This window comes from Giraffa tippelskirchi, chromosome 5 (genome assembly GCF_054371585.1).
Source record: "Giraffa tippelskirchi isolate mGirTip1 chromosome 5, T2T-mGirTip1v1.2.pri, whole genome shotgun sequence".
Lineage (NCBI taxonomy): Eukaryota > Metazoa > Chordata > Mammalia > Artiodactyla > Giraffidae > Giraffa > Giraffa tippelskirchi.
The window spans coordinates 33711072-33737088 of record NC_137279.1 but is presented as its reverse complement, the minus strand read 5'-3'; the positions used below and the strand labels follow the sequence as shown (position 1 = coordinate 33737088).

The 26017-nt window shown below is 50.3% G+C and overlaps 2 protein-coding genes across 10 annotated transcripts in view; one reads left to right on the top strand and one right to left on the bottom strand.

The window, feature by feature from the left end:
• CAMTA1 (calmodulin binding transcription activator 1) overlaps positions 1 to 26017 on the bottom strand; it is a 975729-nt gene that overhangs the window by 50633 nt on the left and 899079 nt on the right. The window contains exon 1 of one of the 9 annotated variants that reach the window (XM_081490420.1): positions 4291 to 4443. The exons of 4 other annotated variants lie outside the window; for them this stretch is intronic. Coding sequence is in view for 3 of the 5 variants with exons in the window: in XM_081490416.1 (XP_081346542.1) it covers positions 618 to 681 (64 nt within the window). In the remaining 2 variants the exon portion in view is untranslated. Of the gene's footprint in view, positions 1 to 617; positions 940 to 4290; positions 4444 to 26017 lie in introns of those variants that run through there. 4 more of the 9 variants (XM_081490416.1, XM_081490419.1, XM_081490417.1 and 1 more) reach the window with 4 other exon arrangements.
• Positions 3879 to 7940, top strand: LOC145507418 (uncharacterized). Its single transcript, XM_081493898.1, has 4 exons — positions 3879 to 3957; positions 4392 to 4452; positions 4547 to 5287; positions 7151 to 7940. The coding sequence occupies exons 1-3, from the start codon at positions 3879 to 3881 to the stop codon at positions 5256 to 5258; spliced, it is 852 nt and encodes a 283-aa protein (XP_081350024.1). The 3' UTR covers positions 5259 to 5287; positions 7151 to 7940.

Sequence of the window (26017 nt, the reverse complement as noted above, 5' to 3'; positions counted from 1 at the left end):
ATAGGCTTAGAAAACAGGTAAGGCACTAATCCAGGTGCCTAAGGTGAGTTACCTATGATTTCTCATTTACTTAGAGGTAGAGCTAAAACACGGAGAAGGCAATGGCACCCCACTCCAGTACTCTTGCCTGGAAAATCCCATGGACGGAGGAGCCTGGTAAGCTACAGTCCATGGGGTTGCTAAGAGTCGGACATGACTGAGCGACTTCACTTTCACTTTTCTCTTTCATGCACTGGAGAAGGAAATGGCAACCCACTCCAGTATTCTTGCCTGGAAAATCCTAGGGACGGCGGAGCCTGGTGGGCTGCCGTCTATGGGGTAGCACAGAGTCGGACACGACTGAAGCGACTTAGCAGCAGCAGCAGCAGCAGCAGCAGAGCTAAAACAAAAACCAAGTATTCATCTTATCATATTATATTTAAGCAAACAGCTGTTACCTATGCACATTTCAGCAAGTTTCTGGCCAATCTTAAGAGAGCCCCAAAGATGACTCAGGTGTTAGACCCTGCTATTATTTAACATTGGCACGGGCCAAGACATGTGGAGGCACTTGTAACAAAGAAAAGCCAGTCATCTGACTTCAGAGCAACCCACTTAGGCAGAGTAAAGCCCCTCACCGTGACTTTCATGATCAGGAGCTCCAATGTCCTCAGGCAAGGGGTCACCCAGGTTCCCAGGCATTTCCTAAATGTTCAAAGTGACCGATATTAACCTGCAGTCTTTAAGCTGATTCAATGCACCTCGTCCAGACTTTCCCACCAACAAAGTTCATCGATGGCTGTCAGAACTTCCATGAAATATAAGAAAACGAATGGCATGTGAGGATGAGATGGCTGGACAGCATCACCAACTCAATGGACATGAGTTTGAGCAAACTCTGGGAGATAGTGAAGGACAGGGGAGTCTGGCATGCTGCAGTCCATGAGGTCACAAAGAGTCAGATATGATGGAGCGACTGAACAACAACAAATGACAAGTGAGAGGTAAGAAAGAGAAAATTAAGCCTGTGTCACTTCTACAACTGCCAGAGAGCTTAGAAGGCAGTACACGGCATGCCTCTAGAAGGTGTGGAAGGCTTTAAGGAATGAAGGTCCCTTCCTATCTTCATTAATGCCCCCAACTCACTTCCCTGGACCCTCACTTTCCCTTTGCCTACTCCCTCTTTATTTTACCTATTTTCACTACGTAATATGTATCTCTGTAACCTCACGTTGTTCAGTCACTAAGTCGAGTAAGCTCCTTTAACCCCCTTTAAAAAAAAAAAAGTGAGGTGTATGCAAATAAACTACATCACATATGGATGCCAAAAGCTTTCTGGCAAAGGAATATATAACTGCAATGAAGTCTCAAATATTCAGCTTATGTAGTGTGACAGGATGCCATGGTTGATATTTAACAATGAACACTTGGCACCACTCAGAGAGTCTTCTTTCTAAAAGATCGATGGGATACAAATACTAACCCACTTTAAGTCAGAGAGCAAACCCTTTTAAGATTAAGAAGATATGGCAACCACACAAAAACATTTGTGAAAGGGGTGGGGTAGTGAATACCGCTAAGGAAGAAGAAAGGACTTTCCAAAAACCACTGCACTGGCAGGAAAATGGTGGCAACTTTAACGGAATGGTCTTTACTGACCCTTCTGGGTGATACCTAAAGTTGAGTTTTAAAGAAATGTAAATATGAAAATAAAACATAAAAATAAAATTTCCCTTAAACATTTAAAACAGGCAGCCTACAAGCACAGCTCTGCAATGTCAGAAGTTCACAACGGTGAGGCTAGAAAACATCAGAAAAATTATGATGGCTCCCAAAGACAACTCTCGATAACCGAAAAGGACATTCTGGCAGTGCCAGAATGCATAGGATCACGAGCTGAGCTGAGCACAGGAATTTTGGCCATCAATACGCGCTTCACACCTTTCTCGAGGGAAACTTTCAAGGTCATCTGATTCTTTAACTTCACCATCTTTCTCCGGTGAAGTAAAAAATTTTCAGTTCCACCCATTACCCATGTTTTCTAGGACAACATGAATGTCCTACATCAGGGCCAGCTGCTGTAAGAAGCAGGAAGGCCCAGCAGAGCCCTCCACAGAGGACTGAAGAAAATAATAAGGAGTCTCTACATGTTTACCACAAAAGCACAAGTTAGTAAGAATACTTAAGGGATATGATGTTGTTATTAACTACTGCACTAGATACTGAGCTTCCACTTGGGTTATTTGAAACATAATTAGAATGCCTGGGTCCAGGTCCCTTAAGAATTCGAGGCAGTCCTCTGCTTGTTTTCACCTAGCTGAATTTATTTGGGAAATGCATACTCTGTAAGCAAATGTTGTTTCTAGAACATTAAACATTGTTGTATGCCTGAAATCTAATACTAAGAAAAAAGAGAAACTAAGTTTATTTGCTGGAGAAGGGAATGGCAACCCACTCCAGTATTCTTGCCTGGAGAATCCCATGGACAGAGGAGCCTGACGGGCTGCAGTCCGTGGGCTCACAGATTCGGACACAGCTGAGTGACTAACACACACACAAGCTTCTTTGCTATCATCTGATTTGGTTCTTAAAATAAGAAATATCTTTCTATAAACAAACACCATGAAAAGTGATACTGTTTAATATATTTCTTTTTATCAGGTTCCCAAGCAATAGTTCGTAAGACACAGATTCTGTAGAGAAACTCTGAAAAACTCCTTTAGACCGAGAGAGAAAAGGACTCCTTTACATGAACCAGCCATTTTATCATGTGTGATAAAACTTTGGGTGAGCACAATTTTTAAATTCCAGGTTTTGGCCCCACTGGTGGAAGAAATGTAATGCATTCAAGCATACAAATACATGAGGCACTTCATAATTATCTGAGAGCTCGTCTGTTTATTGCATCTGCTTTGCCAATTAGGTACTTCAGATTTACCCGTAGAAATCATATACTAAGCAACGGTGGACAAAATACAAAACGGGCTTTAAAGCTGCCATCCTTTCCTGGTGAAGCCACTGATTGAGAAGATAATTTGCAAGGGTATTACGTTTACAGATATTTGATGCCTGCACAAATCTGAAGGTTGAAAAACGGTCTCAAACATTTGAAAACCACTGGGGCAGCCTCAGAAATTGTGCAATACCAAGGCGACCAAAGCAGGAGAGATCTTATAAATGCAAGAAGGTCAGGCTGAGCCTGGCTGGTGGAAGATAGGGTCAAGGCGCCTCTCCCGTCCCTGGTCTGCAAGAAAGCAAAGCTCTCAGGAAGTTCTTCCAAATCTTTAGATTCTGAACTCAACCAACTTTCCCCGCCGTGTTCTACGCACAGATTAATAAAACGTTCATTCACTCCATTGGCCTGCTAGCAAAAGGCAGCCTCCAACCGCCGGATCCCGCAGGGGCACGGGGGGCCGAAAGCCAAGCGGTTCGGTCCCTCTCCCCGCGCCCGGCCTCGGGAGCGAGCACTTCATCCGAAAAGCCCGCCGCCTGGACGCGCTTCGCAAACAAAAACCAGCCGGCGGCCCACGGGCGCCCGCGCCGCTCGCGCCCGCGCTCCCCCAACGCAGCCACTCCCCGCACGAGCGTTGCCAGGCCGCCACTCACCCAAACACTCCCACTGGCTCGCGCGCACACTTGTGTCCGCACACCCACGCCCGCCCCCCCACCTCCTCACCACACGTGCGCGCTCTCCCGGACTCGTTCCTCCCGCACCCCCACGCGCCCCCACGAACACGCGTGGGCCATCCCACCCAGACACTCGGTAAACACGCCGGGACCCACGCGCTCTCACGCGTCAAAACACACCGGGCCACTGCGCTCTCTCCATCAGCTCGCGCGCCCCCCCGCCCTCCCACTCACTCCGTAAACACCCGCGTTTGCACCCGCGCCCCGCAAACATGCGCACGCCCTCCCCCTTGCTCCATCCACACGCGCCCCGCACGCTCATCCAAACACCCCCTCCCGCACGCTCGCCCTGTAAACACTCTCGCCGGCCCCCACGCGCACCCGCCGTCCAAACACAATCCTCCCTGCCGTGAACACGCGCGCCCCTCCCACGCCCTCCCCCTCGCGCCTCCACAAGCGCGCGTATCCTCGCACCCGCTCCTCCGACACGCTCCCCCACCCCAACTCCGCGTAAACACGCGCGCCCCCGCCGCGAGCACGGGTGCTCCCCACGCCCCGGCCGCGGCGCGCGCCCGCCCCCGGCCCCGCCCCCGCGCGCCGGGCTGCCCCGCGCGCCCCCGTCGGCCGCCGCCCTCGCCCCGCACGCGCCGGGCCGACTCTCCCCTCGGCCGCACGCACACTCACTCGGACTTGGTAAGCACGGCCAAAGCTCCGTCGGGCTGGCGCCAAGCCGCCTCTGTCTTCCTCCTCCTCCCGCGCGGCCCCGCCCGGCCCGGCCCCGACAGCCCAGCCCTGCCCCGACCCGCTCAGCTCCACACGCCGCAGCTGGAACGACTCGGGCTCCGGGTACCGTTGTCTCCCCGCCACAGCCCGAGTGCGCCGCCCGGGCCAATGGCGGGGCGCGGCGGTGAGCTCACCGGCCTCGGCCCCGCCCTCCTAGCCGCGAGGGCCAATCGGAGAGCTCTACGTCACCCGGAGCCGGGCAGAGGCAGGTGTGGGGCGCGGAGCCGCTCGGCGCGGGGACTGCGCCGGAACTGCGCCCGAGCCGCGCGGCGCCGCGCTGGACGGCGGCGGGCCCGGCCCGGAGGGTGCGGGCGGAGCGCGGCTCCAGGCGCGCCACGACCTTTAGCAAAGCCGCCGGCCACCCCCAGCCCAGGTTCCAGGAGACCTGCCAGCCAGGTGGCCGAGGTCCGCTCGAGGGCAGGGACGACTCCGAGCCCGACGGCCGCGCCCGCTCCCCGGGGCCCACGGCTACGGGGGCCCGTGCCGCGCGGTGGGGGCGCTCGGCTGCGTGTTCCCTGCTCGCGGAGCCACCCTGCACCCGGCCGCGGACTCCGGGCCCCGGGGCGCCGTCGGGTCCGCCCGGAAGCCCCGCACCCAGTGGCCCTGCATGCGCGGGCTCCCAGCGCATCTCCGGCGCGCCCTGCGGCGGCGGCGTCTGCAATGCAGCCGGAGGAGGAGCCGGCGCTGCGCCGCGAGCAGGGGAGCGCGGAGAGCTGGGCGCGAAGGAGGGGCGCGGCCGACGGCTGCGGACGCGGGACAGCTCTCAGGAGGCCGGTGGGGCACTTGGGCGGGTCCCCGAGCCGCAGTGCGGAGGGGCTCGGGTCGTCGACCAGGGCGGGGCCGGTGCAGGACGGCTCCCGTGGGAATGAGTTCAGGAGCATCCGAGACGCCCATTTCGGTGGCGCAGCACCCGACCTCCTTAGCTGGAGTTCCAGGGCCTCTGCCCATCCCTCGACTCTAACCCTGGTGTCCAAAAGTTCTGGCTTCGGCTTTCTCACTTGGATACTTCTGCATAATATCCTCTCGCTTCCCGCCTGAAGCCCAAGTCACACCTCTCCGTCAAGACTCACGTTTCCAAGCAGCCTTCCCAGGCATCTCAGATGGACAGCAACACCCCTTCTGCTTTCATTTCAGTTAACCCCACCCACGGCCTTGCACAGAGAAAGTACTTGACCCACGCAGACTTGTGATGAGCCCATCTTCTGTTTTTTTCTTCATATTCTTAATTATCTTAAAAACTGGTTATGTCTCCTCTCTGCCATCTGGGTTAAAAAGAGCCGCGAAAGATGGGGGCGGAGTCTCTTTTTTCTGAGCCTACCCAAACACACACGAAAACAGCCAGAGAAATTTGCACAACTCTCAAGACTGTGTGGGCTTCCCTGGTGGATCAGCGGAAAAGAATCTGCCAGCCAGTGCAGGAGATCTGTGTTCGATCCCTGGGTCGGGAAGATCTCTGGAGAAGGAGATGGCAACTCGCTCCAGTATTCTTGCCTGGAGAATCCCAGGGACAAAGAAGCCTGGTGGGCTACCATGGGGTCCCAACGAGTCGGACATGACTTAGTGACTAACAGCAGCAAAACACACACAAAAACAACCAGAGAATTTTGCACAACCCTCAAGACTATACAACCAAAACAGAGTTCTCCTTTAGAGACCAAGCCAAGGACATCTTTTGGGGATGGGTGGGCTGGCTCCATCCTGTGCCACGCCTCTGAATCAGGAAAGCTATCAAGTAGGTTATGGCCTCACTCTTGGGGGCTGACCACTGACTAAACCCCAGCTGGTCCCTCACCTGCCCTGGCAAAGTCAGAACACTCTTGAGCACTCACAATCCTGCTCCAACAAGTCCTTCATGCTCCTACCCCCATCGCCTGTCCCCTGCTCCCACCACACTGGACCCCTGCATTTCCCAACTGGGGTTATGCACGTTCTCCCCTTTATCTACTAAGGTGCATTCTTATCCATTAAGGCCTGACTCAGATCCCCAGACTGCTCTCCACAGAGCAGCCCCAGGATCATTGTTATGCATCAGTATTTCAGCACAGGGTGAGCAGGTTCTATTTGTTTCCAGGGGAGGCAATGTAAGGGTAGTAGCTGGGGACAATGTTAGTTAGATTATCTGGCTTGCTAACTGGGCCTTCCTATCTATGGGTGAGAATTAGATGAGCTGGTAGATGTAAGATGCTTTTATCAGTGCCTGGCACTTGAGGTATACTTATTAAAAGTTAGCTCTCTCAATGCTGGATTTCCCTGGTGGCTAAGATGGTAAAGTGTCTGCCTACAATGCAGCAGTCCTGGGTTTGAACCCTGGGTTGGGAAGATCCCCTGGAGAAGGAAATGGCAACCCACTCCAGCACCTTTGCCTAGAGAATCCCACGGATGAAGGAGCCTGGTGGGCTACAGTCCATGGGGTTGCACAGAGTCGGACATGACTAAGCGACTTCACTCTCAATGCTATTAGCTCATCTTGGGGTGGTGGATAGTGACTGGAAGGAGAGGGGGCTTCTGAGTTTCTCGTGATGTTCTCTTCTTGATCTGGGCACTGGTTTTAGATTGTGAAAACTCATTGAGCTGAGTTTCACATACTTATGATATATGCAGTTCCCACATGTATATTGTACGTTAACATGCTAAGCCTGCTAAATTGCTTCAGTCATATCCGACTCTTTGAGACCCCAATGGACTGTAGCCCGCCAGGCTCCTCTCTTCATGGGGTTCTCCAGGAAAGAATACTGGAGTGGGTTGCCATTTCCTACTCCAGGGGTCTTCCTGATAATAAGTATTTTTAAAAGTTAGTTATTACTAGCTTATAAAGAGACACTGCTAATCTCCTTGAGAACAGGAATGGAATCTCAACTTATCCTGGCACCTTGCACAGCATCATGCATACTGGAAGGACCCTGCTAATAGGTGTTGAATTGTTCTGAGTGAACTGGGAGCAACAGAGACCAACTGGGGAGGTGGGATCACAAGGGGCAACACCCGCCTTTATACTTGACAGTGCAGAGAACTCAGGATGTTGGGTCCAGGTTCAGCTACTTGGACCCCAACTAAAGAAAACGCCTCCAGTCTTTTCTATCTTTCATGTGGGGAAGTTGGTTTTTACTTCCCACACTCCTTAGATTTACTTTTAAAAAGATGGAAGTTCAGCTCTGGTTCAGTCGTGGCCATCCCCACTGCCTGCCACGACCCTTCACCCTTCCTGCAGTAGCCCACATCCACCTGGCATGAAAGAAATGTTTATCCAAGTATCCATGGCTTTGGATGCTTCAGCACATTGGCTGTGCCCTGGTGTCAGAGTCAGGGACAGCAGCCTGAAGCTCTCTTTCAGGCAGCCCGAGGTGACATTTCTACACTAGGAAAGTCCTCTTACTTTTCTTTGCTGGGGCCACCCCCGTCCTGGAAGATCTCCCCTTCTCCTTCCCCTCTGAACCTCTGTCTCAGGGTAGAGGCCACCAGAGCAAGCGTTCTCCATGGGCCCATGCCTGAAAGGCAGGCAGAGCTGGGGAGGCGGGGAGTAGGGTGAGCTGGATGCTTCTGGAGCAAGCTCAGAGCTTGGGCAGCATACTGGATCCAAGTACCCACAGGGTATTCGTGCTCCTCTGTTCCAGGTTAGGAAATGACAGGGTAAGACAGGCCTGCGCTTCAAACAAATTCTTCCACTCAGTTTGTGTTTACCTGAGTCGGTTTTTTAAATAGTGAAGAAGAAATCTTTGCTCAGTGATCAGTTCACTTGCAGCATCCAGACCAAGTGCAATTGTTGCATCTTAATACATTATATTTTTGCTTCAGTATTCTTTCTTTTTTAATATTTTATTGACCAGGGGCTTTTTACAGAAATTAACACCTGTGACTGATGATTTGTTACGTAAGTGAATATTGAAATGTCTCTGGTCAATAATGTCCAAGTAACAAAAGATTTGTTAATATGTCTCTGGTCAATAAGTTGTTTAAGCAGAAACCTGACCTCTGCTGAGGGTCTCAGGAGGAACCAAAGGGGAACATCCTGCTGCAGGTGAGGATAAAGGGAACTACAGTTTGTTGGGTGCCTGACATCTACCTGTTATTACACTGCTGCTGCTGCTAAGTCGCTTCAGTCGTGTCCGACTCTGTGCGACCCCATAGACGGCAGCCCACTAGGCTCCCCCATCCCTGGGATTCTCCAGGCAAGAACACTGGAGTGGGATGCCATTTCCTTCTCCAGTGCATGAAAGTGAAAAGTGAAAGTGAAGTCGCTCAGTCGTGTCTGACTCTTAGCGACCCCATGGACTGTAGCCTACCAGGCTCCTCCGTCCATGGGATTTTCCAGGCAAGAGTACTGGAGTAGGGTGCCATTGCCTTCTCCGGCTATTACACTACTCACTCACGTACACTGCTGCTGTTCCCGCAAGTTGGATATTGTCCAGAGGGGGGGGAAATGAGACTTCAAGGAGTTAGATAACTTGCCTAAAGTCATATAGACGGTAAACAGGAGATCTGGGTTTCAAGTTTCAAACCTGCACTCATCCTGCCCCTCTGATGGTTCTCCCAAGTACCTGAAAACTCCCACCATCATTTAGATTTCTGTTAAGAAAGCAGTCTGGGAAAGTTCTAAGAACCAGGACCTGTCCACCACATTCTTTTCTTCAGCCCTGGCAGCTGTGAGAGCTTGTTTATGTCAAGAGGTAGACTCTACTGGGTCAGGTACCTGAGTGACTGGGGTGAGTGGGGCTCTTCTTGCCAATTGGCATTGAACTTGAGCATGAGAGAGAAATAAATCACTTGACCTTGGGTTGTCTGTTACTGCAGCATAACCTCACCTCTCCTATCGCATTAGAAATCAAATATGTTTCTGCACATATCAACTTCTAATAAAAATAATCAAATAGGAGTCTTCCCAAAGTAAGTGACCACTTAAAAATAAGTACAAGATGCATAGTGAGTGCATCTTTAAGGCCTTAAGAAAAAAGTATTTTTAGAAACCATGGGCAAGAGTGATAAAATAATTCAATGAAGAAAGAAAGCCCTATATGTCTTTTCAACAAATAGGTCTGGGGCAATTGGATGTCCCCATATAAAAGAATGAAGCTGGGGTCCTACCTCACACCATACGTAAAAATCAACTCAAAATGGATCAAAGACTTACATGTAAGGACCAAACTACAAAATTCTCAGAAGAAAACGTAGAGGTCAATCTCCCAGTCTTTTGAATTTGGCAATGGCTTCTCAGCTATGGCATCATATGCCTGAACAACCAAAAATGAATCAATAAATAAATTGGGCTTCATAAAAATTAAAAACATTTGTGCTTCAAAAGACACAATCAAGAAGGTGAAAAAAAGTGAAAAAGACAATTCACTGAATGGGAAAAATATTTGTAAGTCATATATGTGATAAGGAAATTCTATCTAGAATATAAAAAGTTCTTACAACTCAAGAATAAAAAGAAAGCCTAATTTATAAAAAATGGGCAAAGGATCTGAATAGATATTTCTCCAAAGAAGAAAAACAAATGGCTAAGTGAAAGAAGCCAAAACTGACACCTGCTCCAACATGGATGGACCTTGAAGACACTATGCTGAGTTGAAAGAAGCCAGTTCAAATGATAGGACTCTAGGATAGGGAGATTTATAGAAATTTGGAAGTAGGTGAATAATTGCCTTAGGCTGGGGGGAGTGTGGGGGCTTTGGGGGAAGGAGCCTAGGGGCAGTGGGACAGGACTGTTATGAGTAAAGGGGTTTCTCTTTGGAAGAATGAATGGTTTCAAAAATTGGGTAGTGGTAATGACTGTATAACCCAATGAATAGACTAAAAAGTTTGAATCGTACACCTTAAGTGGGTGAATTGTACAGTATATTAATTGTATCTCAGTAGAGCCAACTCATTGGAAAAGACCCTGATGCTGGGAAAGATTGAGGGCAAGAGGGGAAGGGGGCGGCAGAGGATGAGATGGTTGGATGGCATCACTAACTCAATGGACATGAGTTTGAGCAAACTCTGGCAGATAGTGAAGGACAGGGAAGTCTGGCGTGCTGCAGTCCATGGGGTTGCAAACAGTTGGATATAACTTAGCGACTGAACAACAAAGAGTTGTAAAACACAAACACAATAAGAGGAAGAGAAAAAGAATGAAGCATAAAGAGAATCAATGGATTAACTTTAGAAAAGAAGACCAAGTGATGGAAAAAGGAAAGCTGAGGTCAGGAGGGTCTGATGGCTGACCCTTGGTCAGTGGGTCCCCTCCTGTGCACCAAGTCCCCATGTCCAGCCCTCGGTGGGATATGGTGGTGACAAAGAATGTGGGTAGAGGGGCCGGGCCAGGTGACTGCTCAGTGAGGAGACAAGACAGACACAGGAGAGGCGCTGAACACCATGAGGAGGACCCCCCGGGGCCTCCGAGGAGGACCTCAGAAGAGGGCTCATTTCTAACTGTGCTTCTGAAGGATTGTGACAAGACCAGGAATGAGTCTAGGATGAGTCCATCCAGTTCCCACTTGCTTTGACTGCCTCCTAGACAGCTAGGGACCCTGGAGAGAACGGTGCCCTGAACTTGATATTCCTCCTGGAGAAGTCCCTTATAGACCAGGCTTCTCCATCAAATGGTTGGCTGATTCAGAGGTGAAGGCGGGCTTTCAGAGAACAGTAAACACTTCAGCTGGGTTGCCAGTGTCCTGGTCAGGCGCCTGAACCTTCCATGGGAGGGAGGCGCTGGAGTGGGGGAAGGCAGCTTGGACTCTGGTGCCTGCCTCACCGCTAAGTACCTGTGTGCCAAGCTCCTTCCTCTTCCCGTGCCTCAGTTTCCTCTTCTGCAAAATGAGATCTAAAGCCGTGCAGATGGGGTACTGGCAGGTCCAGCAGAACCTGAGAGAGCAAGGGCCCCTGAGCTTCGGCTGCAGGGACCATTTGATTTGAAATGACGAGTCCTGTGAATGCAGCTGCTGGTGTGCGCCCAGGCAGCCCACAGCATAGAGGGCACTGACGCAAGCATGCTTGCTGTTTTGAGCCACTCAGCTTTGGGGTGTTTTGTTACACAGCATTAGATTACTGCAGGGGTCAGTTGTAGAAGACAAGATGTTTGCTACCTGGGCAAACCATGCTGCTGCGATTGGTATTAGCCCAGGAAGGCTGTCAGCACTAATCTAGGGGGAGGAAGAAGTTCGTTAGCCATCAGCCTAGGAACTTGGAGGTCTCTCTTAAGGACTGTGAGGCAGGAAGAGAATCCAAAGAAGCTGGGTGAAAGAAACCACCTTCATGCATTCTCCTTGGTGGCTTATACAGGCCCATCCATAGTTATATATGGATAATATATAATCCTTCTGCCCCCAGCCCCAAGATCATACGTGTGCCAGATGATCAACAACGTGGCTAGTCTCCTGTCAGAGTGGGGGACATGCAGAGATGTGCTCCGCGGCAGATCAAAAGACGGATAATCCGACGTACACTCAGGAAGTGGTAACATGCAGTGATAAAGCACCCATTCAGTGGGCTTTACTATGTGCAGCCCTGAGCTGTGTGACACAGAACAAGTCACCTGGAGAGATTCAGCTTCCTTGTCAGGAAAATGGGGATGAAACACCTCCTGGAAGTAGGGAGAGGATGAAATTGGATAATGAATGTAAAGTGGGAGCTCAGGGACAGGAGGGCACCCCATGTGGGCTTCAGGATGAGGACCAAGGCCAGGGCTGGGACTGTGATGGTCTTCATGATATTCTCCAGGGTCTTTTGTTGTGGCAGATTCTTTCCCACCATGGTTTACTACCTCTGTTATTAAAACGAGCTGCAGTGCACGGTTGGTGTGTGAGGGGGCTAGCCTGAAAGCCTTAGGCACAGCTAGGAGTCACACACAGATGGAGGAGAGGGACCTCTAACCAAATCCTATTTTGTAGTCATTCAGGAAGAACTGGGGCAAGAGGACCCAGACCCCTTAACCCATGCCAGCGTGCCTCATGGTTCCACCCAGGCCTTCTACCTCACCAAGGTCCCATCTGCTCTAGGTCTCTGGGTGAAATGGTCCTCATGGACAAGGAGGTGCAGCCTCCATGGACAGAGAGTGAAGACAGCTCAATGAGCAGGTGCCACCTGGGGAGGGGAGAGACCTGGTTCTTCCTCTTGAGATGGGAGCTGCCATCACCACCATCATCATCACCACCACCACCATCATCACAGTCATCATGACCACCATCATCATCATCACCATCACTCACCACCACCATCATCATCAAGATAATATTTACGAGGTGCCAACTCCATTCTTTACACATGTTAATTCCTTTCATCCTTAGACCAAGCTTATGCAGTGGGTGTTCCTATTACCATGGTTTTATAGAGGAGGAAACTGAGGCACAACGGGTTGAGTAACTTGCCCTGGACTGTGCACTAGTGAACAGCAGAGGCCCTAAGCTTCCACACTCCAGAGGCGGAGCTCTCTGATTGGCCTCCCCTGGAAACTAGGGAAACAGCTTCCATGACAGTACAAGCAGGTGAAGGGCCCCTCTTTGACCAAAGGATAGGCTTAGCGGCTTGGCTGGCAGGGCCACTGCGCCTTCCTTCCCCAGCTTACTTCCTGAAGTTGTGCGTGTTAACACAACACCACCCTTTGGTGCCAGGAGTCTGGGTGGCACACAGCAGACACACTCAAGGAGACAGGGTCATGTCTGGCCTTAGGACCCTCTAAGCTGGGCCAGCCAGGCCAGTCTGTGCCCAAGCTTTATTTTAATCCAGAGCCCTAAAACCCCTAGAAGACAGAGTAGCCAAGTGGTGAGTGCTCAACTCAAGAGTCAGAAGGGCTGGGCAGTGTCTCCAGCTCTGACACTTTGGAAAGGCTCTCTTCTCTAAGCCTCAGTGTCTTAATCTATAAAACAGGGATGATTATAGGAGCTGAATCCCAGGGTAAGTTCAAAGCCTGGTGCCAAAATGTGTTAGCTCCTTGTCTTAGCTAAACAATAGGGCAAGGTGACTTGACTAGTCCATTCCTTGGGCAAGGAAGCTAGAAAACTCAAGCACAAGCCAGCAAAATTCCAGCTGAAGCCCCTGGCCTTGGGGTCTGAGTGTCAGGCCCTCCATGGGGTCTCAGAGGGCAGGCCTGGAGCCTTGGCAAAGCCCTCATGGAAGGGATGAAATCCTCTTCATGCAGGATATCTCAGTTTTGGAGAATGGCTCTTTTATGGGCTGAGTAGTATCTCTCCCTCTCCCCCCCAACCAAATCCATGGATTGAAGCCCTGATTCTCAGGACTTCATATTGTGACTATAGTATTTGGAATCGGGGCCTTTAAAAACTGATTAGATGAAAATGAGGCTGTTAGGGTGGAGCCTAACCCAGTGTGGCTGTGTCTTTACCCAAAGAGGAAATCTGGACACCCAAAGAGACAGCAGGGGTGAGCACACTGAGAAAAGGCCATGTGAGGATACAGCAAGAACAAAGCCATTTAGCAAGACAAGGAGAGAGGCCTCAAGAGAAACCAAACCTGCTCACACCTTGATCTCAAACTTCTAGCCTGCAGAACTGTGAAAAAATAAATGTCTGTTATTTTAGCTGTTAGGTCTATGGTACTTTGTCACCTGGCAGTAACAAAGACAAACTAACTAAGACAATCTTTGTCTTCTAAGCTCAGCTCCCCACATATCCATGCATCTCTTTACCTGGCTGAGGGATTATAGACCTTCAAGTGCAGAATTCTATGGGAATGAGATGGTTAGATAGCATCACCAACTCAATGGATGTGAATTTCAGTAGACTCCAGGAGATAGTGAAGGATAGGGGAGCCTGACGGGCTCCAGTCCATGGGGTTGCAAAGAGTCCGACACGACTTAGCGACTGAACAACAGCAACAACCATGTTCGAGGCCACCCTTGCCAAATCAGGTTCCAACCCCACCCCCAGTGGATCTTTCCAGGGAAGATCTTGGGAAGTTCCAGGCTTTGGGATCTTGAGAGCATCACAGGCACTTTCCAGGCTGCAGATGGCCTCTCTGCCATGCACCGTACTGCCCAGTGGACTCACAATGAAGAACAGGTATGTCAGGACTTCCCTGGTGGGCCCGTGATTAACTAACAGTCTGCCTTGCAGTGCAGGGGACACAGGTTCAATCCCTGGTCAGGAAAGTAAGATCCCACATTCCTTAGGGCAACTAAGCCTGTCCTGCAATGAAAGATCCAGCGTAACGCAACAAAGATCCTGTGTGTCACAACTAAGACCCAACACAGCCAAATAATAAACAAATATTTTTAAAAAGAAGAAGAATAGGAGTGTTTACCCAAAAGGCACACTCAAAATACATTTATTAAAATTGCTATGTTGTACTTTTTTTTATGAACAAGATACTATTCATTTCTTTAAATCTGATAATCTGATTAAAGAGAAATGAGCATATTCTCTTGAAGGTGACAACAGAGTCAAAAGACTGGGTGTCTACACTGAAGACCACTTTGAAATCACCATCCTGACAACTGCTGTGACCAAATCCTGAAACTTCGGCATCAGTGGTAACAGGAGCTGGGAAGTCCCCCATTTAGAAAAACAACCAGCAGCTTCCTACAAATAACAGATCATTACCGAGGTCACTAGTGGAGGCTTATCAAATCGTGTTCTGTGTTACCGAAAAGAAGAAAAAGCAGTCAAAAGGGAAAGCACAATGAGAGGCCGGTGCATTTTAAGCTGCAACCATCTCAGAGAAGCAGAGCTGGCACACTGAACTCAGGAAGTTTTAGACACCTTAGGTGCTAAACGCTGCTACTGAGAAAAACAAAAACAGCGGCCAAGGAAAAGCACAGATGTGTTACATACATGTGTGTGCCCCCCCACCCCCCAGGCTGGTCTCTCTTTGACACCCTGGTTGGTCCCTGACAGTGTAGCCATGGCCCCACCAGTACCATCCACATCAAAGTGAAATCCCCTGGGATGCTTTACTGAGAAATGCAGCCCCACCCAAGGATCCTCCACACTTGAACTCGCTTTCAAGTAACTTAATGTCAGGGCCTTTCAGCAGATATAAAAGGAGCCCCTCTTCACCTTCTTACTGGGAATCAAACCTGAGGATGCTGGGGAAGAAATAATGTCTGTGAGCGCAACCAGGGGACCTGGAGGTTCACACGTCCTGCTGCGTGACTACTCTCTGCTCTGAGTTTTCCGTTTTCCTGATACTTTTCCAAAAAAGTGCAGTGAAAGTGTTAGTCATTGTTTTGTCCGACTCTTTGCAACCCTATGGGCTGGCCCGCCAGGCTCCTCAGTCCATGGAATTCTCTGGGTAAGAATACTGGAGTGGGCAGCCATTTCCTTCTCCAGGGGACCTTCCTGACCCAGGGACTGAACCCAGGTCTCCTGCATTGCAGGCAGATTCTTGACCATCTAAGCCACCAGGAAAGCCTCGTGATAAATGCACCAGCCATCTCCAAGTTCCAGGGCACTGGGGCTTTGAATGTGCCAGGCCCAACCTCATGGGGCCATGTCTGCAGCACTTCTGGGAAGGCCCTGCTCAGAGTGTCCCCGGCTTTAGCTTATTCCCTGGGGGCTCAGGCCAGGCCTTCTGATGTCATAATAAACATCATCAAGCTTATAAAATTAGAGCATCAATGCATTTTTTATGTCTTAGAATCACACTGAATTGTTAACATCATAGGGGATGGCTGAACGCTGCATCCATGTCTTCCTTTTCTCTTAAAGGTGAATTATTGAGCAGGGATGCTCTTTGCCCAGGCCCCCACCCCAGCTCTGAGATTCCTGTCTACACCCAGGTGGTCAGATCCATTTGCAAGGTCAGATCCATTTCTATCAGTGTTGGGGGAGGGAAAGGAGCACTGGTGGAGGAGGGGGCACTGGTGAGGGGGCTTCCTCCAGGCTCCCAGCCCCCAGCGCGGGAGAGGGAGACGGGGAGAGCATGGGGGAGGGAGGAGACTGGGCAGCAGCTCCAAATGGAGCCGCTCATAACCCTTCAGCAGCAAATGGAGCCACCAGGAGAACACTTTAGTGAGGAGAGAACACTGCTGGAGCCGGGGGTGCTGTCTGCAGAATGGAGACGGGATGAAGGTTCATTTACAGAGCATCACGGGCCGTGGCACAGGTGAGTAATTTAAAGAGGTAATTGAGACAATATGTCAGAATAATAACCTTAGCTGTCAAAGGCTCTTAAAATTTCTCATTTGATTTCACATTTAAGTGGATGGATCTGCAATCTAGTGAATTTCACATCCCTGCCTAGGAAATCGTGAGCTTTGCACAGTATTCTGTGCAGAAGACAAAGTAGTCACCCAAATCATTTTTCATAATAAAATGTGTTCTTTGGCCCGAAAGACTTGCTGAGTGCTACACAAGATCTGTGTATGGGCGACACTTTAAAAACAACAGCGACAACAACAGCAAAAACCATGTCAGACACATAGCATTTCTTCCCTCAACAAGAATAGCAGAAAGGAATTGGTCTGCTGGGGTGAGAAGCAGGGCAGACAGGCAAGAACCAGGTGGGGGCAGAGGAGGGGAGGTGTAGTTCTGCACAGTAGAGATTTTAACCTTGACTGAAGAGAAGACTGGCTTTTGTCCTTGCCTTCTGGGAGGTGAGCTCCATGCCCTTGGAATGCCACACCGGCTGGGAGTGGCTTAGTTTGCCTGAGTCACTGGCTAGTCCTACAATATGATTTAAGGTAAGAGCTGGTTACACTGGATAGTTGTGGGGTTCGGGCTAGCCAGTCTAGAAGGATCAACTATGTGATTTAGGGTAAAAGCTTTCAGTCACACAGTATCAGCCAACTCAGGAGCGACTGGAGACTCAAGCTGAAATCAGCCACATAGGCAGTTGCTCACACCTATGTGATTGTTGTTCAGTCACTCAGTCATGTCTGACTCTTTGCAACCCCATGGCCTGCAGCACACCTGGCTTCCCTGTCCTTCACTGTCTCCCAGTTTGCTCAAACTCATGTCCATTGAGCCGATGATGCCATCCAACCATCTCATCCTCTGTTGTCCCCTTCTCCTCCTGCCTTCAATTTTTCCCAGCATCAGGGTATTTTCCAGTGATGCTCTTTGCATAAGTGGCCAAAGTATTGGAGCTTTGTGATGGAGTTCCAATACTATGTGATGGAGCCCCAATAAAAACTCTGGACACCAAGACTCAGGAGAGCTTCCCTGATTGGTGATTCTCCATGAACATTGTCATACATTAATCCGGGGACCTTAATGCTGACCATGACTCCATGGAAGAAGACGGGAAACTGGATGTTTGGTGCCCTCTTGGACCCCGCCCTACACACTTCTTCCCTTGTCTTATTTCCATCTGGGTCCTCTTGATGGAATTAACTGTAACTATGAGTGTAACTTCAGCTTCTTCGGCATCAGTGGTTGGGGCATAGACTTGGATTACTGTGATATTGAATGGTTTACCTTGGAAACAAACTGAGATCATTCTGTCATTTTTGAGATTGTACCCAAGTATTTCGGATTCTTTGCATTTCGGATTCTTTTGTTGACTATGAGGACTACTCCATTTCTTTAAGGGATTCTTGCCCACAGTAGTAGATATAACGGTCATCTGAATTAAATTCACCCATTCCGGTCCATTTAAGTTCACTGATTCCTAAAATGTCAGTGTTCACTTTGGCCATCTCCTGTTGACCACTTCCAGTTTACCTTGATTCATGGACCTAACATTCCAGGTTCCTATGCAATAATGTTCTTTAGAGCATCAGACTTTACTTTCACCACCAGACACACCCACAACTGAGTGTCGTTTCCGCTTTGGCCCAGCTTCTTTGTTCTTTCTGGAGCTATTTCATCGATCTTCCCCAATATCATATTGGACACCTACTGACCTGGGTGGGGGGCGAGCTTGTGAGTATAACAGCTTTCATGGGCTCTATGAGTCCTGTCAATCATTAAAACCAAGCATGGATTGTGAGCAGACCGACTCTTCACACATTCTTTCTACCTATGAAGAGCATTTCTATGAACAAACATCATTGTCATGGTCAGCCCCTGTCAAGTGCATTCTCTTCCTGATGGAACACAGAGGGAGTCCCAGGCTCTCGTACATGCCCACCTAATACTCAGAACCTGCCCCTACACAGTACTCATCACACCAACTGTCTGGCTTGCCTCATGTCCTGGGCCATGCCCTCCCGGAGGCAAGGGCATGGCCAGTTGACCCATAAAGCCCTGAATCCAGGAGAGTGACCTTCAGATGCCTGGGACTCAGCAGGTACCAGTGACAATGGGCAGGTGTACAGGTTGCCTTCTGCCAAAACTGCTTCTTCCAATGTGGTTTATGACCTGGTTGAGGGGTGAGGTGCCTACCTAAGAAAGTGGGGCCATAAGTGCCAGAGGAGGTGGGTATTGTGAGGCCTCAACAGGAACTTGAACATGAAGCTGTTGGCATGGGGCCTCACTGGAATGGCTGTCACTGTCACACCAGAGCATTTTGGTGCACTGAATTCCACGGGGGATGAGTGTGGATAGGGAGGTTTTCACAGCCCTCAACTCTGCTACCCACCTACCAACTCATTCATTCGTTCATTCATTCACTCATGAGGCTAAGGCAAGGCTGAGTCAGACAATGAGGAAGTCACAGGGGGTCAGAGGAGACCCTCCTCCAGACCCCAGGACTGTGACACACCATGCAATGATTTGCCAGGGACCTATTGGGAAGTCCCCAGCCTCTCTGAGGTCCAGAGGAAAGATGGGTCTGAGTAGCTCTGGGAGGAAATTTACTTTTTCTCTTTTCCAACTCCAGGGAGCTGAGCGCTGAATTTTCTGTTCTCACTAAGTGGCCCCGTAAAAGCTCTGAAGGCAGCCTCAAGGACACAATTAATAAAGGTCAAGCATCTGCATTCTTGTCTTAGGTTTTTTGCCTGAAGCTTGTCCAGTGATGGAGAGACCCGAAAGGGGTTGATGGTGCCTGGTCAGTTCTGGACACCTGCCCCAACCACTTTTGACATCAGGGGTCATGCAGCCTAAAGCTGGAGTCAGTCAGTAATGAGGATGACGGTCACAAAGACACCACTGGCTGTCCACCCACCCATATATCCATCAATCTATCCATCCACCTGCGCATCCATCCATCCATCTATCCATCCATGCATCCACTCATCTATCCATTCACCCATCAATCCATTCACTCATCTATCCATCCATCTATCTCTTAAAGAAATACTTATTGAGCAGGTACTGTGTTCATGGCCTCTTGGGGCAAGCTTATAATTAAGATGAAAGTCTTGGCCTTAAGACTCAGCTAGATTCTCCCCTTTGTCAATTTCATCCATACCCCTTGACCCACTTCTTTCCATTCTACCTCCATGCAGACATGTCACAGACGTCCCCTGCCCACATGCTTCTCTGAGCTCTGGATCCTAAGTCTACTGACTTGCTATTGATTTCTCCCATGGAGAAGGCCCTGCAAACTCAGCCCAACTCGTGACAGGTCTTCCTCCAGGGTGAATGACATGGAGCCCCCTTACCTAACAAATTTTTAAGTCCTACTGATGCTACCTTCTAAATCTCTCTTGATTGTCCCCTTCTTTCCAGAACCACCAAGCCCAGCATCATCTCAAACCCGGAGGATTCACTGGTCTACCCTTGATTGCTCTGGCCCTCCTTCATCCGTTCTCCATCCAACAGCCAACAGCACTTTTCGAAATGCAAACTTGGTCATGTCTCCGCCCCTCCAACCCTCCATAGCTTTCCTCTCCTTGGGGATAAAGCCAGTATTTCTCATCCTGGCTGGTAACTGGGGGTCCTTCTAACCTGTCTGGGCTGATTCCCACTCCCTCTCCACCTCCCCAGCCCTCACATGCTTCCTACAAAGCTCCTTCCCACCACAGGGCTGTCTGTTCCCTGTGCTTTTCCCTCCCTCTTCATGGAGTTAACTTCTGCTCCTCCCTCAGATCTCAGTTCAGGGGTGACTTCTTCAAGAAGTCCCCCCACCCACACACATCTCCCCCTAACCCTCCATCACAAATTCCCCACAGGCTTGCTTGTGCACAGGCTTGGTGGTCGGGTCTAATTTTTTTCCTCTCAGGGACCTCATCTGCTCTTGTCCATCCATTCCGTTGTTCCGATTCCAGCCCTGGCCCAGTATCTGGCACCCAGTGGGGGTTCCAGCACCAGTTAGTGAATAGATGATAAAGAAAGAATTGCTAGGGGAGGAATTTACAAACGGTGGTGGGAAAGGCAAATAAAAAGAAAGCGTCCTGAGTATGGGGGAAGGGGACAAGGGGAGGGGAAGTCAGCCTTCAGAGCAGACAGGCCTTAGAGTAGACATTTTCAATAGAGCCAGAGTTCTTTAAAGTGACCACGGGAAAAAAACCCCGAGAGGCCAGAGGGAAGAGCACGTGCAAAGGCCCAGAGGTGAGAAACAGTACAGTATGTTTGGGGAAGTCTGGGTATTTTGGTAGAGAGGAAGGGAGAGCCTTGTGCAGGGGGAGAGGTGGGAGAGCTGAAGATGAGGCGACAGAGACAGGCTGAAGTCAGCTTAGGAAGGGTCTTGGGGTCAGATTGCAGAGTCAGGATTGACCCTGACCTTCCCAGACGGCCACGCCCCTTCCCCCAGGTGCTGCTGGCAGCCCTGCCTCTGTCTCTAACTCATCATGCGGCACTGGGCTACAGTCACCAGTTTTCAGGTCTTTCCCTCCCAGGGGACAGCACCTTGCACCACGCCTGGCACACAGCAGGTGCCTGTCAATCTTTTCTGAAAACATCAGTGAGATGCAGCATGGATGGGGGTGGTGGTGGAGAAAGTGGCAGCAGGAATGGAGCCCTCCCGATGGGGAGGCTCCAGCCCCAGGGATCTGATGCTGAAGGCCTACAATATAAAAATGGCAAAGAAACGGAAAATGGGAGGAGGAAGCCCTGTGGGTTTTAAAGGTCTTCACTTACAAACTTCTTGGCTTGGTAGAGAGGGGATTGTGGGGAAGAAAGAAGCAGGAACAAAGGATGTTTCTAGCTTTGCAGGCCTCTGGCAGATGCAGCACAATTACAGCAGGGAGAAGAGGCCAGAAGAAGACTCCCATTGTGATAAGGTCAAGAGCAGATGGGTGGGTTGAGAGCCACATGTATGCACTGCTATATTTAAAACAGATAACCAACAAGGTCTACTATACGGCACAGGGAACTCTGCTCAGTGTTATGTGGCAGTCTGGATGGGAGGGGAGTTTGGGAGAGAATGGATACACGTATATGTGTGGCTGAGTCCCTTTGCTTTTGTTGTGCACATGAAACTATCACAACATTATTAATCAACTGAGTGTGTGCAAAGTTGCTTCAGTTGTGTCCAAGTCTGCGACCCTGTGGACTGTAGCCCACCAGGCTCCTCTGTCTACAGGATTCTCCATGCAAGAATACTACAGTGGGTTGCCATTTCCTTCTCCAGGGGATCTTTCCGACCCAGGGATCGAACCCAGGTCTCTTATGTCTCCTACATTGGCAGGCGAGTTCTTTACCACTAGCGCCACCTGGGAAGCCCTGCAACCGACTCTACTCCAATACAAAATAAAGTTAAAAAAATAAAAAATAAAAGGAGGGTTGATCCAAAAAAAAAAAAAGAGCAGATGTATGGTGTCAGACCACCTGTGTATGATTCTTTCTGCATCACCTGCTCACTGCATGTCTAAGTGTCCCCATCTATACAACGGGGACTTTGTTGTTTAGTGGCTAAGTTATGTCTGTCTTTTTGCAACCCAATGGACTGTAGCCCGCCAGGTTCCTCTGTCTGTGGGATTCTCCAGGCAAGAATACTGGAGTGGGTTGCCATTTCCTTCTCCAGGAAACTTCGTAGGTCATTGGGAAGTCTGAGTTTAGTACACGTAAACACTTCATGGATAGGGCCTGGCAGTTGGTGGCACATGGGATGTCAGCTAACCCCTGGCTGGACAGCTCTGTTCCAAGAGGCAGGTTTTGCAGAAAGAGACAATCACGTGGCTCAGAGGTCTGTCAGCTCTCCTTCATGTCTCAAAACCCAGGGATGCAGCTTTGGTGCCTCTGATGTGACACAAGACATCAGCAGCTCTTCTAAAAGTGGGTGCCACCGAATGGGGTGAGGAACCGTCTCAGACCTGGACAGGAGAAGGACACTCAGAAGCCCTTTCCATCTGCTGATGTCAGAACTGGCTCAGGGCCTCGGCCAGTTGGTTTCTCACCTGCCCTGTATCACAGCTCCTGGAGTCTGTGAGTCTGGCTGTGGGATGGAGAAGGGAAAGTGGGTGGGGGAAGCCAGGCACTCTGATCTAGAGTCAGGAGGATGTCTGTCCTGATTCAACAGTGATTTGTGGCCAATCACTGTTCTTCTGGGGGCCCAGATTCCTTCCACGAGGATGAGGAGGTTGGAAGATGTGACAGCTGCTTCTTTCAAGTTCTGACTCTTGAAGATTCTGTCTTTGGTGTGTTCACTCTGCCACAGATTTTTTAAAATCTCTCCCGTTATTAAATATGGAACATCTGACACATGCCTGCCTGTCCCTTTTTTTCCCTCAAAGGACTTTGAGTTCATGAGTGGAGCATGTTGGCAATGGAGAAAGCTGGTCTCCAGCCTGTCACACTATTCTGAAAGTCCTGTTTTCACAGAGGCAGGAGACAAGGTCTGTCACTGGGCTGCTTGGAAGGGATCAGAAACGTGTATTTTTTAAGAGTTTTTAAAAGGAGAGGCCTTACACAGGGCCGCAGCCAGAGGCTATTTTGCCTTTTCAGACCTGTGAGGAGCTAGATGGCTCGTGGTGGGGGCTGGGGTCTCATCTCACTCAGCTCCTGGACTCCAGGACCTGGTTTCCTCCCAGAGGCTGCACCAGTGCCCACTCCACCCCTAGCCCCTTCTCTTTGCTGACGGATGCTGTCCTGGGCCTCCCCATCTCAGGACCATGGTTTCTACTGCTGAGTCAGCAGATCAGCACCTCTAGTCTGTCCCAGGGAGGTTCATTCTGGGAGCCAGATCCCAGGAAAGGCGAAGGAAGCTTGCAAAACCCTGGCCTGAACTGGCCATATCCCCAGGTCTGCTGGTCTTTCTGGGATCCCAGCTTTGCCAAGAGGTCTTTCTTTGAGTTTAGGCCCCCCTGGAGCAGAGCTGACCCATGTCCAAATGATGTGGTTTGATAACAGGAGTCGGATGTAATGGATTTAGGAGCGAGGGTGTTGCTGCCTGAGCAGGCCTGTGGAGCAGCCATCGGGCCCACCTACAGGATTCCTGCATTCCAGCCACAAGTGTTTGGGGCAGAGAGGCATCTCCACCGGGTCTGACATCCACACGCCAGTTGAGGGTGAGTCTCATTCTGTTCCTGCCTTGGGATTTGCCTCCATTCCCACATCCCAGTGGAGAGTGACTGGGAGGGAGTCAGTCCCTGGGACTCGAGCAGGTGTACATGCCTCCTTGAGTCCGGAAGACATTCCCAGGGACTACAGACCTGTGTGCTGGTTTGCTGGGCCAACACCAGAGGGCAAGACAGGAAAGGCAGGACCCGGGGTCTTTTCTCTTGCAGCAGGAGGAGGCGTGGGGTCATGAGGTCTCCTGGGCCAGGTCTTTCCTGTCCTGTCCCAGCCCGGGGAAGGCCAGGGCTCTGAGCTCAGAGACAGGCTCCGGGAATTTTTAGCCACTTCTCTGGGTTCTGTAAACTCAAGGAGCTCCCTCCTGCCTTGGGGTCTTCCTGTATGTAGTTTGCTTGGCCTGGAATGCCCTGCTTCCCTACTCCTGGCGTTGACAGGCTGCCACTTCTCTTTTTTCGAAACACTCTCTTCTCCTGGTCTCCCTGTGGTCATGTCCTCCCTATTTTCCTCCTGCCTTGGTGGGTGCTTCTTCTCACTCTTTTGCCAGCAGCTTTTCCACTTGACATCCAACTACTGCAGGATGGACTTCCTTGGAGGTCCAGTGGTTAAGACTCCTCACTTCGAATACAGGGGAATGGGTTTGATCTCTGGTAAGGGAACTAGATCCCAAATGCCTCGCAGCAACAAAAAAAAAAAGAAAAGAAAAGAAAAAATACTGGGGGTACTCCTGTTTGGCCCTATGCCCTCTCTTGTCCTTTATCCGCCCTCCTTCATGGCCAACCACACCCAGACCCAGGCTTCCCTTGTGACTCAGCTGATAAAGAATCTGCCTGCAATGTGGGAGACTTGGGTTCAATCCCTGGGTTGAGAAGATCCCCTGGAGAAGGGAAAGGCTACCCACTCCAGTATTCTGGCCAGAGAATTCCATGGACTGTATAGTCCATGGGGTTGCAAAGAGTTGAACACGACTGAGCGACTTTCACTGCCTGCACACAGACCCATGACTTTAAACTCTGTTGCTGAGCTGATGACATCTAAAGTTTATCTCCATTCTGGACCCTTCCCTGGCCTGCAGACTTTCAAACCCAATGGTTTTCCTAGTGACTCTAACAGCCTGTCAAACATAATGTGATCAAAACCCACTTGAGAGTCCCCTCTCTCCCACTTCACTGCTTCTGCAAACTCCTCCAGCTCAGGAAGTGACTCCTTGAGTCCCCAACCCCCGTTGTTTAAGCTCCAAATCTAGGCAACACACATCCTTCTCCTTCTCATCTTCCATGTTCAAATCATCAGCAGGGCCCTTGGCTTTACCCTCAAAATGTCTCCAAACTGTGTTTCCCGTGACTTATCAACCAGCTTCACTGGAGCCACCCTCATCCCTTGCCTGCGTAGATGCAGAGCATCTGGGGTGGATTCTCTGAGAGTGGAGTCACAATTCATGCTCCAGAGAGCAGCTGGGGGCAGCAGGGATCCTGAAAACAGAACTGAGTGTGTCCCCTCACCTGCTTATAAACCCCACCCCACCCCCCGCCCCCACTGTCCTCAGGATGAAGTCCCAGCTCCCTGCCTTGGTTGGCCACCCCTCTCCCAGGCCTGATCCTTTCTCATTCCGCTGTGCCCCCCCTTACTCTGCTCACCAGTGCGGCCCCCTCAACTCCCCCAACTCACCAGGTGACTTTGTTCCTGTAGTTCCCTCTACCTGGGAAGTCCTTCCCAGGATCTCAGCCTAGCTGGCTCCTTCCTGTTGCAGCATTTTCCCGGAGGGACCTCTGCTGGCTCCTAACCTCAAGCAGCCACCCTGGCCGCCCTCTACCAGGCGGCCACCCATTGTTAGTGCTCTGACATTTCCTCTGTGTGTGTCCGTTATCTTTCTCCCTCCTCTGAATGTAAACTCCAGGAAAAGAAAGGGCCCCTGGAGTCCGAGCAGTGTCTGGCGATGCCAGAAGGAATGACCTTCGTGGAAGGAGGCAAGACGAGAGGCCAGAAGCCTGATTAAGATATGCAAGAATATTTGGGGCTGAGTGAAGGTGGTGGTGGGCTTCCTAGGTAGCTCAGTGGTAGAGAATCTCCCTGCCAATGCAGGAGATGCAGGTTTGATCCCTGGGTCAGGAAGACCCCCTGGAGAAGGAAATGGCAACCCACTCCAGTATTCTTGCCTGGGAAATCCCATGGACAGAGCCTGGCGGGCTGCAGTCCACGGGGTCGCAAAGAGTCTCGGACATGACTTAGCGACTAAACAATAGCAAATTAGTTAATAACAGATCCAACTAGTTAAGACAACTTCACTGGATTGGGTGGGGCCCTAATCCAAAAATGGGTGTCCTTGTAAAAGAAGAAAATAGAGACACGGATAGAGAAAGAAGATGCCATCTGATGATGGAGGCAGTGATTAGAGTTATGTTGCTACCAGCCAAAGAGCA

What these genes read in the sequence shown, in the direction of transcription:
- LOC145507418 (XM_081493898.1), top strand. Translation starts at nt 3,879, where the DNA reads ATGCGCACGCCCTCCCCCTTGCTCCATCCACACGCGCCCCGCACGCTC. An exon ending in CCCTCCCGCACGCTCGCCCT is followed by an intron (nt 3,958 to 4,391) that starts GTAAACACTCTC and finishes CGGCCCCGACAG; the next exon opens with CCCAGCCCTGCCCCGACCCG. An exon ending in TGGAACGACTCGGGCTCCGG is followed by an intron (nt 4,453 to 4,546) that starts GTACCGTTGTCT and finishes CCGCCCTCCTAG; the next exon opens with CCGCGAGGGCCAATCGGAGA.